Genomic DNA, 17,557 nt, shown 5'->3' with positions numbered 1-17,557 from the left:
TTAAAAAAGGAAGATGTGTTCGGAGTTTTGACGACCGGATACGGCAAAAGTTTAATATATCAACTAGCTCCACTGGTGAAAAAACGCATGGGACTCACTCAGTCACAGCTGTCCGTTGCTCTGGTTGGTTGTAGTAGCGCTGTCCTATTGCGTGCAGAGGGAATTTGAAAGACAACTGTTTATCCCGCCCCTCGGATTGAGGTATGCCAATTGTGAGTTCCCAGACATAACATCTTAAGATAGGTCTGGCTTGCCAGGCTAGTAATATCAATGAAACTTTTTTTTTTTTACAAAGATTTATACTATATTTTTGAATCTCAGGTACATTTGTTGTTTCAAGAAAGATTCTTTGTGTTAAGTAGCGCAGTGGAATGCAAAAACACGTTGTGTGTGAACGGCCCCTAAGAACAGATTTTTACAGTATAGTAAATTCAAGACCAACACCAAGGAAACAGAAAATAAAATACAAAACAAGCAAATATTGTTTTAAAATAAACATCATGATTAGACTTTATTTAACACCCATTAACATTACAAAAAGGTGCCATTTCACAAGTCCCTCAGCGGTCCGAAAGACCTTCCAGTCAAAAAGTCATGAAACAGCAGCTAAACTCCTGCCACGTCCCGACTAAACCCACACAAATACAAAACACAACCAAGTTAAACGAACAAGCAACAACGACAAGCAACATTAACAAATACTTTATGGCTTTCTGCTATCCTCCCTTTTTGGGTACATGAATGTTTGATTTAGGGCTGCACGATTAATCGCAACTTCCATGTAATCGCACTTAAACCGATTTGGCTTATCTCGATTTTGAAATCGCGAAGGCTGCGTTTATCATTGTCACTGCGCCACTTGTCATTGATGTACGGCTCTGTAAACGCTGCTCCATCTGAAAGCACTGTGAGTTTGAGTCACTTATAACGTGCATCTGAAAAAGCAACACATCTTTCCAAACATGAGAAGCATTTATGAACATCTTGTCCGACAAAAGTCAACATTTAATAACATGCTTTTACTCCAAACTCACTTCATAACGACAGTTGAGCATTCTTCTCAGATGATGTGGCTTCTTACACAGAATAAGGCAGTAGTGTGTTTATTAGTCATGTTTAATCAATCAAAGGTACAGCGATGATGCCCGATAGGGATTTTCATGGAATGACGTGTGATATTGTACTTTTACGGGGTGTGTGTGTGAGAGCGCCCTCTGGTGTTTACTACCGATCAGCCATGTTGCACGGACCAGTTGCGCATTAAATAATTGCAGCCTTTGCCAAATCGCGTGCGGTTTCATTGCGATTAATTGTGCAGCCCTAGTTTGATTTCATGGCAGCATCAGTATTATATATTGACCCGATGAAGGCTTCACGTGGTCTTTGCGTAATTTGTGGACTTTTGCTTTCACGTCAAACTCGCGGTGCTGAGCGTTATCGACACGGAGGCTCGGACTGATGGGGACTGGGCCTGTACAGCTGTTGCAATCGGACCGGCCTCACCGGCCAGCCGGGTAACTGTCCTATTACTCTCAGGCCAACGGGCTGCCCGGGGCAGGAGTGAGGAGCGCCAGGCCCTGAGACCTGCGGGTGGCATGAGCGCGAGTCCAGAGGAGGTAGGACCGAAGCCGAGGAAGGGGAAAGAGGCAGCAGGATGGCCGGGGTCAGACCGTATCTGAGCTGGAAGACACGAGGAGGGCCGTGGTGAGCGCTGATGCCGTTGGGACGGGAATCCTTGTGCTCCTCCTCCCTCTTCTGCTCCTCCTCCCGTTTCTTCGCTTTCCTGTCGGGTCTGTTGAACTCCTGGAGCTTCTCGGCTTGAGCGCGGCGGATATGGTACGTCTTCCTGTGGCTTTGAAAAGAATCAAGGAATTCCTCCAGGGGCACGTGGCCCTCCATGAACCTCTCCAGCAACTCCTGTGAAGGTCAAATGACAAATAAACAGGTATTAGATGGCGGGAAGTCAAGCCGGATTCATAACAAGTGTGACGCAGTTGTCTTTTTGACAATGTTCCAAGACAAATGTCAAAGCCCAGTTGGATAAAACAAGTTATTTTTACACCTAATATGAACTTTCAAATGACTTTTAGTGGCATAATTTCAAGCAGTCTGATTGATGCTATCATTTCAAGAAATATTTTTGAGTTAAATAAACCCTGCTGGGAAAAAAATTTGCTTAAACCAGCCTAAGGTAGATTGGTGGTCTTAGCAGGTTTAAGATGGTCTAGCTCTGGGGAAACCCTTAAATGTCAAATATTTACTTGACGTACTCCCTGAGATTTTCAGTAAATATGTGACCCTGGATAACAAAACCAGTCAATATAACCACAAAACATAACCACATGTAGCACAGGTATATTTGTGGCAATTGCCAACAATACACTCTATGGGTCAAAATTATCGTTTTTCTTTATTGCTTAAGATCATTAAAGATCATGTTCCATGAAGATATTTTGTAAATTTCCTACTGTAAATAAATAAAACATTTATTTTTGTGAGTGAATGCAGCAAAATCGCGAACATAAATGGACAACTTTAAAGGCGATTTTCTCAATGTTTCGATTTTTTAGCACCCTCAGATTCCAGATTTCTCGGCCCAATCTTGTCCTATCCTAACAAACCGTACATCAATGGAAAGCTTATTTATTACATTTTTAGATGATGTATAAAATCCCAAAAGATTTATCCATGTGACTGGTTTTGTGGTCCAGGGTAACATATTTTAATAATTCAGCAGCACATTCGTATGATGGTTAATGATCACAGGGCAAATAAACAGATCAAATGCTCTAATATTTTGTCATATTTTTTAGATGCATATATAACACTGCATGACCAACCTCTCAAATTGCATATCATTATAATAAAAATAATTAAAGAATAATAATATAGCTGAATAAATAAAAGACCGAAATATACTAGTGTTGTAAATTATAATTCTACTGTAAAATTTGAATGAATTTTAGATCATAATAATACAAGTGGCAATACTCATATTTAGAACTTTATTTCTTAAATTCTTCACTTTCAAAGGTTCAAAACCTTAAGCTTTTAACATTTTCAAGCTTTTATTTTTGAAGCCATTGAATTGATAATTGCTGTAAGTCGCACTGAATAGAAAGAATTGCACATTTTAGTAAAAAAAAAGTTTTACAGCAGGGAAAATAAATTAATTTAGATGTTAATACATAAAGCAAATTTTTTGATTACCTGACTTTTTTTTAAACACACAAACATGATGTCCTTTACTAATAAATGGCAGGATAAATTTAACATGAGCTCATGTGTCTACTGAAGCCTCTGGTGGAAGGGGCAGGTGTCTGCACTCTGTCTGTCTCAGTATGGGGGATTGAATAATTAATAAGTCTTGTCTGCACAAACCTACCCCCTAAATGTACTCGCAGACAGAACAATAAAGTCTTTTAGGACACTGCCCTTGGCAAACTACACATCTGTGTAGGACAATAACGTGCAATGTGTGACTCAAATAAATAAATAAATAAATAAGGTTCCGCAATATGATGTCCGACCCCATCTATGTCACACTGGCATTTTATAATTGCAGGTAAAGCTACCATTCCACAAATATAAAGTAAAAGGATCCCAAAGCTAATGCATAAATACAAATATAAGTCTTCTAAGTTAATCTTGTCCTTTCAGAAAATATAAATATAAATGTGATTTGTACATTTTCAGAAGTAAAACACACACACACACACACACACACACGGCAGCAACTCAGTGCATTTAGGCATGTAGACATGGTCAAGATGATCTTCTGAACATCAGAATAGAGAAGGAAGGTGGTTTAAGTGACTTTGAACATGGCATGGTTGTTTGTGCCAGGCTGGTCTGAGTATTTCAGAAACTGCTGATCTACTGGGATTTTCACGCACAACCATGTCTAAGGTTTACCGAGAATGGTCCAAAAAAGAGAAAATATCCAGTGAGCAGCAGTTCTGTTGGTGATAAGGCCTTGTTGATGCTGGAGGTCAGAGGATAATGGCCAGACTGACTCAATCTGATAGAAAAGCAACAGCAACTCAAATAACCACTCATTACAACGAAGTCTGCAGAAGAGCATCGCTGAATGCACAACACGTCAAAACTTAAAGCAGGCTACAGCAGCAGAAAACACACAAGTTTAAGTCCTGTCAGATAAGAACAAGAATCTGATGGTACAATTCACACGGGCTCACCAAAATTGGATCACAGAAGATTGAAAAACGTTGCCTGATCTGATGAGTCTCAATTTCTGCTGCGACATTCAGATGAAAGGTTAGAATCTGGTCTAAACACCATGAAAGCATGGATCCATCCTGCCTTGTATCAGCGGTTCGTGCTACTGCTGGTATAATGTTGTGGGTATATTTTCCTGGCACACTTTGGGCCCTTTAATACCAATTAAGCATTGTTTAAACACCACAGTCTACCCGAGTATTGTTGCTGACCATGTCCATCCCTTTATGACCAGAGTATACCAATCTACTACCCAGTGTGCCCTACTTCCAGTTCCAGTAGGATAAACTTGTCATGTCACAAAGCTGAAATTATCTCAAACTGTTTTCTTGAACATGACAATGAGTTCACTATACTCAAATTGCCTTCACAGTGACCAGATCTCAATCCAATAGAGCAGTCATATTCAAATGGTGGACCGCAGACCGTGTCCGGACCCAGCAAAAGACAAATACTTACTGAACAGCATTAACCAATATCAATAAAATCATTTTAAAAAGTCAATAAAATCATTTTAGTCAGATTTCAAACAGGATCGACACCAGCGCAATGTCTCACTCTCTATGAGTACGGCTTGTTCAAAGCAAAGAAAAGTTGATAGCGAAAATGGACAGAAAATAATACATTCATTCTCCCTGCAACAAGTTCAAAACCAATGTGCCTTATATACGCCGAGTACATAGCGCACGCCAACAATGTCAACTGAAATATTAGCTGAAGATGCGCTAACTTGATGAGGCCATTCAGAATGCACCGTGCATTTCTTGAGCTGTGGATGAATCAAAACAGATACCACTGATAATGCCCAGCTTCTGGTATTTGTGACATTCTAAAGCCCTATTCGCACGGGATTAGTATTATCTGGGGAACTCGTATGAATTAGAAATTACCCACCCACATCTGAATTTCGTGTGGCGCATTCGCACGGGATAAGCGAAGCCTGTGATTTTACTCGAATTTACAGACTTATCTCCCGGATAAGATGTCAATAGGCTATTGCTTGGAAATGTCTTGTTGTTATTATAGGTCTAGCTGTATGATATATCATAAACAGAAGAATGTGCCTTACAGCATTCTGCTATACATGTCATTCATTTCCATCTAACCATTCTTTTTGTTTTTGTTCTTCTGATGGTTTTCAGCTTTCTCTTTCTGCAAATTGTATAGTTGTATGGTGACCCAGCACCCAAAATACTATCAAAACACTCCATTCTTCGCGAAAGATGGATAAAAAAGCACACAGGAAACAAAAACCTTGAAAAAAAATATAAACGACCCCGCCAAATCACAGAGATGCCAATTCGCATGGGACTAATATTTTAACAGGACCTCGGTGTTCGGCGAAATATGGAAGGACATTTGCGGGGGAATTTTTACTTTACAAATTAGAGACATGGCCGATTCGCGCAGGATTAAGATCACAGACAACCTCCACAATTATTACAAATGACTAGAGGTCACCAGGTAATGCTTATCCGTGCGAATAGGGCTTAAGATTGGGACTAGTTTAACATGGAGAGGTGGGGTAAAGTAATAATTACCAGAGCTTCTCTGTGATTTTAGTCCCGTCCGAATGTGCCATCTCAGTAATCATTACGGACCAGACTGATCCCATGAAATGGCGTATGTATGACACGCCAATTCGTATTTCCATATTTGGCGTGCTATCAACACGCATAATCGCTTTTCAGCATGTTGATCAACGCCTTTGACTTAACGTTATATTACTGTATTATGTATATATAGATATATGACCTACCCCAACCCCGTCCCTAAACCTACCCGTCACTGGGGTTAATACCAATTATGAGTGTTCTCCTACAATCCTAGGAAAAAAAAGATCACTCCACAGATGTAGATATAGATTTTGCTTCGTTTCGCTCGGACATTTAACGGCGTACACACACACGCGGAATCACTCGGACATTTAATGGCGTAGACATACACGCAAAAGATTTCGGCGTGGACATACACGCGGATAGCTCAAAATGCGTATAGATAACACGCCACTTGACTTGAAAGTGGCGTGTATGTTTACGCAAAGTCATGATGTCATGTTGTTACGGACAATGTCAGTAAAGATTATGGTGACTTTTACCTTCGGTAAAAAGGCCTGGAAAAATTACCTCTTGTAATACTAATCCCGTGCGAATAGAGAATGCAAACCTACGTCACGCTGTGCTGGGGTGGCGCCGCCATCTTGGCAGGATACGCTATCCTTTACCATGGTTACTTCGACATTGAGACCAAGAGAAACAGCGGCAGAGAGAGAGAGAGAGCAGCTTGATATTTGTTTGCTTTTTTGTGATACGGCGCAGTTTCTTGGGAATAAATGGAGGAGGAAGCGAAATGAAAGGGGCTCTATCGGGAGAGACTAACAACGCCAGTATGACTGAGCTCTCTCAGTTTACAGGTTTGTGGGTTTGTAAGTCTTGCAGAATTGTTCATAAGCTTCTAATGACTTAAAGCTTCTGAACTCTTGCATTGTGTAGGCACTGATACCATAAACCAGGTAATTGACAACGTCAGGGTATGTGAAAGGTGGTAGTGCTTTTGTCCATTTTGTAAATGCAGTTCGTATGGGTCCATGTTGTTGATGTAAAGCAGTTTCTCTAATGCTGCCTGGCGCTGTTATATAGTCTCTCCCGATAGAGCCCTTTTCCTTCCTCCATTTATTCCAAAGAAACTGCCGTATCGCAAAAAAAGTGAACAAATATCAAGCTGCTCTCTCTCTCTCTCTGCCGCTATTTCTCTTGGTCTCACTGTCGAAGTAACCATGGCAACGGATAGCGTATCCTGTCAAGATGGCGGTGCCTGACCGAAATGCAACGCGGAGTGAAATGCGTGACGTCACATTCACATTCTCTATAGACCCCATAGATATATACACTAGAAGTTGCCTCTGCTACGGCAGTTCATTGGAACGAATGCGTCAATAGAGCCGCCATCATGGAACAGGGGAGCCCCTCCTTTTTAATGCATCAGCGTCAATGTAGGAAAAGGTCTAACGGTCAAATAACGGTCAGACATGTATTTATCACTGAGTCCAGAGAATTTTTTTTAAATTTACAAAATTTACATTTTTGTGAAATGTAATCCCTTGCTGTCTGGTTTTTAGATTTCGTTCGTGTGAACATCCATACGCATGAATTCGAAGTACAGGCGGAGATAGCAGCGTTACCTAGCTACTTCCTATGATAACACCCCAGTTCCAAGATGGCGACATCTAGTGTATATATCTATGTATAGACCCTCTGTAAATATGTAAGTAAATATTTAGTCATTTCCTGTTTTAAAGTAGTTTTCTATGGTTTTTCAAGCATGTAGGCGCTTGAAAAAGCATTCAGTTGCGTTATGGGCGCTGGGACAAGTCTGTGGCAAAACTCAAGTCTTTTCCACATACCATTCAGATCAGAAAGAAGACCGAAAGCACTTGTTAGAGGCACAAAACTTCTTTTAGCATTAGATAAGTGCCTATTACCAACACAATCCAATCTGAAGTTAATACATCGTTTGACCGGACATAACTGTTTTATAAATATAGGTTATGTGTTTGCACACGTGTTATCAGAAAACAACGTAATACGCACATGACGACAGGAGGGTGACCGCGATGCACAAATCGAGTTACCCCTCCCACTTCTGTTAGTTTTACTGAGATATCTTATCCCGTGCGAATTGGCCATTAATATTACAGACGTCCTGTGGTAAAATTACATTACTCCATCTACCCATGTAAAGTTAATCCCATCCGAATAGGGCTAAAGAAAGAATTCTGTGAAGACCTGTCGGGTTTAACAACTCTTGAATCACACACACGAGGAGAGGACATCCATGAGGCCATCAAAGTGATGCTGACAAATAAATTGGGATAGATCTGAAGCCGTTAAGCCCGCCCACCGACTCTATACACAATCTAATTGGCCTGACCAGTTTTGGGTTTTTCCAGCTCGAAAAGTCAACGGAGAGTTTCTAGACCACACTGGCTGCAAAATAATTTTTGCTGCCGCTAGGGTGCGTCTAGATTTCTAGGCTACATCACATCTTAATGAGCTCAACATTGAGCTGCAGGGATAGAATAACACAGTATATGATTTAAATGGGCATTCGGCAACTCTAGCTATTTCTTCGCTGATTTTCACTTTTGTTGTCGCATGTTTTCTCAACGAGCTCCCCCTACATCAGTGAGGCGTATATTTCACAACAATATCGTAAGAAAACTCACTTGCGGCACACTCCTCCCGCTTTCTACCGCTGCTCATGTGCATTTGTTATTATCGGAGCCGGCCAACTTTATCGAGTGGAGCTGTGTCTAGGTGGGTAATACATCATTCACATTGAGGGCGGCGTGTGTGTTAATGTCGAATTGCCGTAAAGCAGTTTGTGTTTCTCACTCGTTCTCGCTTCTCACGAAACTTCCTATTTCCAACTTACCGGGACGTTAATCCTCATGTTGCAAGGTTGGTTTTCCGCCTGGGAACGTTGGGGGGAGCGGGGAAAGTCACCATTCTCACAAGAACAGGTTATTAAACCACCCAAATTATTTCTAAACGGTTTTATTAAGTTGAGATAGTTGCCGAATGCTCCTTTAATAACAGCTGACCGGGATTTCCACAAGAAATTTGGAGATTTTCAAGACTAATTTACAAGGTGAACTTCCCTAAAGTTTTGAAGCAAACCCAGGGAGAGAAAGATATGACCCACCATGCTAGCTTCATAAAGAAGCTGATGGACAAGACTCAATTTGATGATCTTGTTCTTGAAGGAAAATGCTGCTGATCATACACAACCCCTTCTTGGTCACAAATGAGTTTTCAGAGGAAGCAAAACAGATCTTCAGATGGGCAAATGTTGCATCACTACAAATTAAGTTGACTGAACTGCAAAAAATGTGGCTTTGAAAGAGCAGGATGGTAATTGTGACCCTGTACTTTCTGGGGAAAGATGGTGCCGGTAGGTGATTTCCCTGTTCTAAATAAAGTGATACTACACATCCTGACCATGTTTGGTACCACATACTGCTGTGAGTCAGCATTCTCCACAATGAACATTATTAACACCAAGTACCACACCAAGCTTAGCAATGAACAGCTGCACCACTGTCTTAGAAGTGCACTCACACCATTTTTTCCCCACAGTTCAAAGTAATGGCAGGAGAAAAAAAAGTGTCATTTTTCTCATCAGTCATTAATGCGAGGTACAGAGTGACTGGTGCAAGCATGGAATAAAGTCTATGCAGTCAGATTTTTCTCTAATAAATGTGCACTAAGATATTATTATTATTTATTCAATTTAGTGAAGTGCCCAGTGCATGTACAACAGTAACTTTTTTGCATACAGATTACTATGCGACCACTTTTGTTCAGATATGAAAAAAGTGTCATTTTTCTCATCAGTCATTAATGCGAGGTACAGAGTGACTGGTGTATGCATGGAATAAAGTCTATGCAGTCAGATTTTTCTCTAATAAATGTGCACTAAGATATTATTATTATTTATTCAATTTAGTGAAATGCCCAGTGCATGTACAAGAGTATCTTTTTTGCAAATAGATTACTATGTGACCACTTTTGTTCAGATATGTTGTCACTAATGTGCAGTTTAGTATATTTTTCTAAGTGTACCTATTTGTTAGAATACTTTTAGTTTTACTGTAATTTCCTATTTTTTCTTGATGCAGTAAGCCTACAAGTACAGGCTGTACAATTATGTCCTTAAAATGTGTCTGAATGGTCTCATTTAATATATTTAATAATAGTCCTGAAGACAACTGATCCCAAATCATAGTATGGACAAGTATGGTCGTTACTGTGCTGTACTACAGCACTGATAAATGACAATATCTATCCAGACCTTTCCCACTAAGGAATTTTGTGTAACTGGATGTTCTCAAATTGTATTTGAATACCCCTACAATAGAGCACCTTAGGGATAAAAAAAACTTTGTATTTTTTGGCCCAAATCCCCATTTCAATGCAAGTCTATGGGATTTTTTTTCACTCATTTACATGTTTGGCAGGCAAAAATCACATCAAAAATGTCATAGCCGACCTTTCTAAACAAACAAACATGGCAAACACTACATTACAAGTTATTACTTAAGGTCAGGGGTTAGTTGAAATGGCTCAAGCATGAGCAACAGTAATGATGCCTTACCTCAGTGGGGTTTCCCAGTGTAATCAAAAGTAAAATGACTATTGCATGAACACAAAGTTACAAGTATCCAAAAGTTATAAATTCCCAAAAAACTGTGTTTCATGGGGTCTCCTGCTGTTTATTAGCTCTTTATAAATCCTCAATCAAGGCATCATTAAAATGTTATAGTTTCATATAAGAGCAGTCTATGAACGGTTGCCGGCAGCCCTTTTCCAGACTAATAGAATATGCAAGTCCTGTGGGAATCCACGGCTTTAAACACACGTGTCGGTCTGATGTTTTGTCTGGCGCGGGTCCTGCTGAAGGCTGGCTCTCCTCCGTACAGCTTACTTACGACGGAGTGAGATCATCAATCAGACGCCAGGGGCATAATGACAAAGTCACAGAGCTATCGATCGGGCCTGTGTGAGGTGGAAGACACAGTGCTTGTTTACAGCTTGAAGACGGATAACCCAACGTAGATCAATCAGACACAGCTGAGACAACAACAAGAGAACACATCTAAGAAGTATTTTTCCAATGGCACATGTTGTGCTGAGCTGTTTTAAGCCCTTTGTTGAATAGTCTGTGATGCTAACATATCACGTAATGATTAGCGATGTTCAATTTGTGGACAAATCGTTCTTCTGAGTCAAATCTTTTCCATGAATCCATTCAAATGGTTTGTAAACGCGTAGTTCTGAGTCAACAACTCACTGACTCATTGATCTGCATGTGAAACAGTTTTAATAAATAGCATTTTATTCAAATAAAATGCATTATTTTTTGCCTTGCTTTTCGTGAAATATATTTAGGCTCTAAATTTATCATTTTTACATTGTTACGAAAGATTTCTATTCATCAAAGAATCCTGAAAAACTGCATCATGGTTTCCTCAAAAATATTCAACATTGAATGTTTCTTGAGCAACAAATATGCATATTAAAATGATTTTTGAAGGATCATGTGACTGACAAGTCAGCATTGCCATCACAGGAATAGATTTTACCTGAAACTGTTCAAAGGATTCGATACATGCAAACAAGCCTGATTTCCCAACACTAGTAATGAATGTTAACAATGAACATGAGCACATGGATGAAAAACACGGATACACAGACATTACAAGGCTAAAATGTAATTATGTCCATACAAACAGATTAAACAATTGTCATGCTTCTGAGACCATGAGGGCTGATATTACAACAACTGTTGCATTCATATTGAACAATCTGTACAGTCTATTACTTCAAACTTGTCCTGCACCTGTGCTACAGTTGCTACCGATGCGAGTTCAAATAAAGCAACTTCTTGAGTACTATTACTTTAAGCAATCAGAAATGCATTTTTTGCCTGGTGTCTCATTTGCAAAAAAAAGTCTCATAGACTTACATTGAAGAAGGGAATATTATTGAGACTTTTTGAGTATAGTATGACTTGGGCCAATAAGCAACCATTCTAGCAAATGCATGACATTACACTAAAATTCACCCAGAACACCTGCACCTGCTAATTCCATATAGGTTTAGTTATACACCTACTGTATATCTACAGTAGCAGGAAATACAATTAAACACCATGTGAGGAGAAATGTTATTAATGAAATGTTGGGAGTGCTGGTTTTCCACTTCTGGGACAAGCCACAGTGCTGGAGACATGACATCAGCTCTGATGTGTTAGCCTCATCTCTTATTTATGACACATGGGCTGTCAATGCTTTAAATCATTGATTAGATCACAGATCCATCTTTGTAAGTAGTGTAGAGGTTAGTGGATTTTTAGAGTGGATTTTCACCTTCACGTCACCCTTATATTCAGAGCGGTTCTGTGTAAACAAGGATTGTGTCATGTAGAGTAAGGACTTTCTGCACTTTTGTCAGGCTTTCATTCTGCTTTGTTAACAGGACATGTTCATTCAACAGTGCATTCAATGCTAAAAAATAACATGTCAAAATTTTATCCGTCTTTTGATACGGAGTGGGGAGGGACTGAACATAAAAGACACAGAAAGAGTTTCTGGAGATATAAAGCATGCAAAGGACTTTCAAATCACCTCAGACTGTTCTTCGGCACGTCCGACCTCCTCCTGGAGCAGATTGTGGGCAGTCTGAGGGCTGTGCTTCTCCGTGAAGGCCTCTGGAAAAACCACAAACATTTAATCTCAGTCAGTTTCAATTCTCAACATGACACTGGCTTACAACTTTGAGGAGTGAAATTTATTTCCATAGAAATCATTGTGACTCTGTAGCAGCCCAGGTGCCCCGCTGCTGAATCTACTGCCCCACGACAACAAATGTGAAGACAACACAAAATAATGTAGATAATGAATAGACAACCTCCTGTTACATAGAGTGAGTGAATGATTCTTTTGAGCCAGCTGTTTTCATTGGTTCAACAGATTCACAAAACGACTTAATCCCTCACTACCGAGTTATCATCTCATTTACCAAAATGAGCCGTTATCGATATCTGCAGGGGAAAAAAGTTTTGCATTGTGTGCTTTAGTTTGCAGTAATGATATTCACTAATGAACTAAACGCCCACATGGAAATTTTACAAAAAATTCTCGCATGGGATAAAAAGAGACAGACGGGCTGAATAGCCAGACTTCACGCTTTGACAGTAGGTGGCGCTTACAGAGAAACGATATACAGCAGCACAAAAAACCAAGAGTAAAGAGACAAGAGACCTGGTTCAGGATTCTTCCTCTGCTATTCACTGTCGATAATTCTATATACGTGAGCGCCAGCTCTGAGCATGTGACCAAAGGCATTAATCTCAATAGTTGGCCAGTTTTAATTGCAGTGTGATGGAAAAGTAAACACCTCCTCATAAAACTGAACTCCCCCCAAAAATACCAGTTATTCGTTCACATTTAAAGGTAGGGTAGGCAATTTCGGAGAGGCTAGCAATAGCAAGCTAGCTTTGAAAGCATAAGAACTAGGGCTGCACGATATTGGTAAAAAAATGACATTGCGATATTTTATTTTTCTGTGATATATATTGCGATATAAAAACAATTTCACCAGATGACTTGAATAGCTCTATTTGGACAGAATGAATCATTCTAGAATGACTGGGGTGGTTTTGTCAAGGAGTAAATCCGCATAGAAACTAATATTAATGGAATGTTAACTAATGTAGTCAACTAGAGTTGGAACCTTATTGTAAAGTGTTTCCGATTTGTTATGTCTCTTGAGTTCAGTGTTGGACGGATCAGTTGTTTTAACCATTCATTGAAGTGAATCGGTTCAAAGGAGTCTTTAGTTCGCGAATCGGACGTGTCATTAACGGACCACGGCACACGTTGTGTGATCCGGCAGATTAGGACATCGCACAAGATTTGTGTCAACACAGAAAACATTTCATCACTGGATAGATTTTTTTTGTTGTTTATTGGAAGTGTGGTTTATGTCATCTGAATGTGTGGAACACTTTTCAGAGAAGATAAGGCAAGGTTATTTTAGCACAATTCACAACCAGTGGTAGTTCAGAAAAAAAAGAACTTAGGTCTTCCGACCTTTTACCATCGTGTATTCTCAAAGATTTTCAGTCAACTCAATTCATTAATATGCGCGAGGGAGGGAGAGAGAGCAAGACAGTTTGAAAACGGTGTGAGAGTGCGGGTGCGCGACTAGAGCTTTCACTCACTCTGCTAGTTTTCTCAGTTAAACAAACGCAGCAGTCACTCATCTACATCACTCACCGGTCAAATAAGGCTTTGGCGGGACAAAAATACGCTTTAGTAAAGCTGACAGAAAGCAGCGTGCAAGTTCCAGTCTTCTTGCGCTTGATGTTTAAACTGACAGGACTTGCAAATTGATAAACTCTCACTCTATGATGGATAAACTTTGCAACTAATCCGCAAATCACAAGTGTTATTGACCGGGGAGCGGCGGGCCCGTAGCCTACTGATCATGAATCACGGATCAACTACGATCTCTATACTTGACATCGCACATCCTGCGATGTGACTATCGTGGATGCGCACATCGCGATATCGATGCTAAAACGATACATCGTGCAGCCCTAATAAGAACCCATCCTTCCTTTAGAGCGCTCTCTAAAGCCACACCTCTTCCAAAACATATGAACGCACACACAGCAGAGTCTGCAAAGCTTAACGAGAGACGCCATTACAACATTAATGAATGTAAACAACTTAAAGAGCGCTGACTTGCACCACCTGACTGCTGCAGATTAATTTAGGCATTGATTGAGTTGCCAATTCTAGGACAGCTCAGAGTAGAATGTCAAGGGTTGCCATGACAATTTTGTTTTTGTCAAAAAATGTATAGACTAACACTGGTCAACATGCATTATTTCTATCTGAGCCAAAATCCAAACTCAAAAGGAATTAAGAATAGAATTGTGCAAAGCATAACAGTCCAATGCCAATGAAAGGGAAAAAGACAACTATATACCATCATTTTGAGTAACTTTACACTACACATAAATCATTACAATGTTATCATAATATAGCATAGATCATATTATGATAACAATATCATTGGAATCACTTTCAGAACTACTTTTTCAAGCTGATAAATGATAAAAACATTGACAGCCAATCAGAATCCACCCAGTTTAAAGAGCTTGATGATTTACGGTGACAAATGACAGAACCGCAGTGTGCGCTTAGCATACACAGAGTTAACAGGTCACTCACTAAGCTGTCAGTCTGTCAAGAACTGTTACACATTTGAACATGCAAGCGTGCATGAGATATAAGAGCTATGCACGAGAGGATTTCCAGAGAATAACTTAATTTTCAATCTGTTCTTCGCATAAAGCTATCGTTTGACTATATAAAGATCTGAAACATGGTATGACTACACGGTTGTACATGCACTTAAAAATTAAGTTTTTTTTATTGGCATCCATTAAGAACCTTTAACATCCATGGAAACTTTTCATTCCACAAAAGGTTCTTTATAGTGGAAAAATGTACACTGAAAGGTTCTTTAGGGAACCAAAAATGGTTCTTCTATGGCATTGCTATTAAAATCCCTTTTATTTTAAAGATGCCATATTATACCCTTTTACAGTGTCTTGATTTTGTTTTTAGGGTCTATTACAATAGGTTTTCATGCTTCACGGTTAAAAAAAACACAATTTTTTCACATACTTTACATTGTTGCAGCACCTCTCTTTTCAGTCTGTCAGTAACGCTTTGGTTAATTCCTGTCTCTATGAAGTCCCTCCTTCTGAAAAGCTCAGTGTGTTGAGATTGGTCAACCGCTTCGGGCGTGTTTCGGAAATGTCACTTCCCTTACTATAACCACGAGTTTCAATACACAGAAGCAACATAAACAGGCCTGACATGCACAAGAAATCTCAAGACTACAAGGGGGAGTTCCGAAACAGTGCACACTGATATAGAGAATAACACCTTGTGGAGTGACTTTGTGCTTTGTAACTTTTCAGACCTTTTCATGCTCAAACAGCAACATTACACACTAACGTTAAAAACAAATGTAAAAAAGCATAATAGGTCCTCTTTAAAAAGTGTACTTTTGTGGTTCTTTTTGGGGCATGTTGTAATAATTGAAACATTAATGTATTAAAAAAAAACTTCAGCTGACAGTGTCCCGCTGCACAAACAGATCTTTCAGGAGCTGGTAACTGTGACAGCAGGACAAAAGAACGCCCCAACAGTGTGTGAAAACATATTGTGAGTGTGTTCAGCTGTGAAGAAGCTCCACTGCTTGAGTCTTTGTGTAAAGTGCAGGACTGAAGCTGCACTCAGGTCTCTTTACAGTGTTATTGCAGTGCCCTGAGGGTGAGGGTGGATGCAATCACTTTCTGTTGGCTGATGTCCACTGATGAGAGTGAGGGGCTCGGGACCTCTAAGTGTTGTGCTGGGGTTGCTATGGCAACCGGCAATTATGCTAATGTGGAGATGTGTTGAGTCCACAGGGGATGTGAAAAGCTGAGCTAGTGGCCATCGAGGGCATAGACAGGTCGAAGCAATGACACCATTTGCGCTTCAATAAGCCAGAGCTGCTCCCTAAACAAACCTCTATTACAGGACGTAAATGCTCTTTAGAAAATTACTGTGGAGGCACTATAGTACAATAAAGGTATCAGATGGTAATTATAATGGTACTGTATGATTATCATAATCTCCAGCATGGTATCCCAACACTGTAAAAAAAAAAGCTCATTTTAATTAAGAAAAAATGTAAAAGTACTACAGTAAAAAGTTATTAACTGTACCATTTATAAAGTGAAACATTACATTATATATCATTTAATTTTAAAAAGTATGAATTGCTTAATTATTACAATGCCAACACCATAATACCACGTCCAAATAGCCATGGCAATACCATTCTTCTATTGAAGCATAGCATTATTATACCACTGCCATTCCATTCTATATAATCTATCTAAGATTCTCCCACTGACTCATATATGATGAGCTTCATCCTTAATTCATCCTGTCACAACGATGGATTGATGCCAACACTCTCTCAGATCAGTAACATGAATACAGAACAGGCCCACTATGTCACATGCATTAGTGTGTATCTGTACGTTGTGGCCCTGTGACTGCTGAGGCATGTCACGCGTGAGCGAGGGGGGAGTGGCACACCGCGGGCATGACCCCGGAGACCCACGCGATGAAGCGGTAATGGAAGGCGACAGACAGCCAAACAAGCACTTGGGGAGCAGCTGTGGGTGACCTACATACTAGGGAGAAACCATGTAGATGTGTTGCGGGGCGTCCGTTCCATGGAAAGAAGACTACTAGAGCCAGAGATATGACCTGGGGCTTGTGGGATCTCGCAGTCACATTGGCTACTGATGGATATGAAGCTAAGGACCCAACGCTATTATTGTGACATGTCAGATCACAGTCCTCTGCTTGAAGTGGTCACGTGGATCCAAAACAGAAACAAAGGCAACAAAAAAAAAAACAGTTGAGATTTCAACCAATTAGATGCATGAATGAAATGGCCAATCAGAGAGAGAAAATCATCATTCATCTGAGCTGACCTTCAGAGATCAATAGACCAGAGACAGGTTCTGCCCCCCCACCCGCCTCTCTTCATGAATACATAATGCTAATTGATTTCACTGACTGAATACAATTGTTTTGTTCCAAACAAAAGGTCTTTTGACGTTTGAGTTTAGAATTCTGTTAGCATTTTTAAAAGAAATGCATTCATATTGAATG

General features: G+C 39.9%; 1 protein-coding gene across 1 annotated transcript in view; it reads right to left on the bottom strand.

Annotated features, from left to right (window-relative positions):
- Positions 1-481: 481 nt before the first annotated feature.
- Positions 482-17,557, bottom strand: part of vps37d (VPS37D subunit of ESCRT-I) — a 50,613-nt gene continuing 33,537 nt past the window's right edge. The window contains exons 3-4 of the mRNA XM_077206536.1: positions 12,428-12,510; positions 482-1,917 (exon numbers count right to left, since the gene is read on the bottom strand). Coding sequence (XP_077062651.1) covers positions 1,435-1,917; positions 12,428-12,510 — 566 coding nt within the window. The 3' untranslated portion in view covers positions 482-1,434. The remainder of the gene's footprint in view (positions 1,918-12,427; positions 12,511-17,557) is intronic.

This window comes from Siphateles boraxobius, unplaced genomic scaffold (assembly GCF_051911475.1).
Source record: "Siphateles boraxobius isolate OS27281-9 unplaced genomic scaffold, OSU_SipBor_1 56, whole genome shotgun sequence".
NCBI classification, from domain to species: domain Eukaryota; kingdom Metazoa; phylum Chordata; class Actinopteri; order Cypriniformes; family Leuciscidae; genus Siphateles; species Siphateles boraxobius.
Note: the sequence above shows the minus strand (reverse complement) of the source record. Positions and strands in the feature narration are given on the sequence as shown.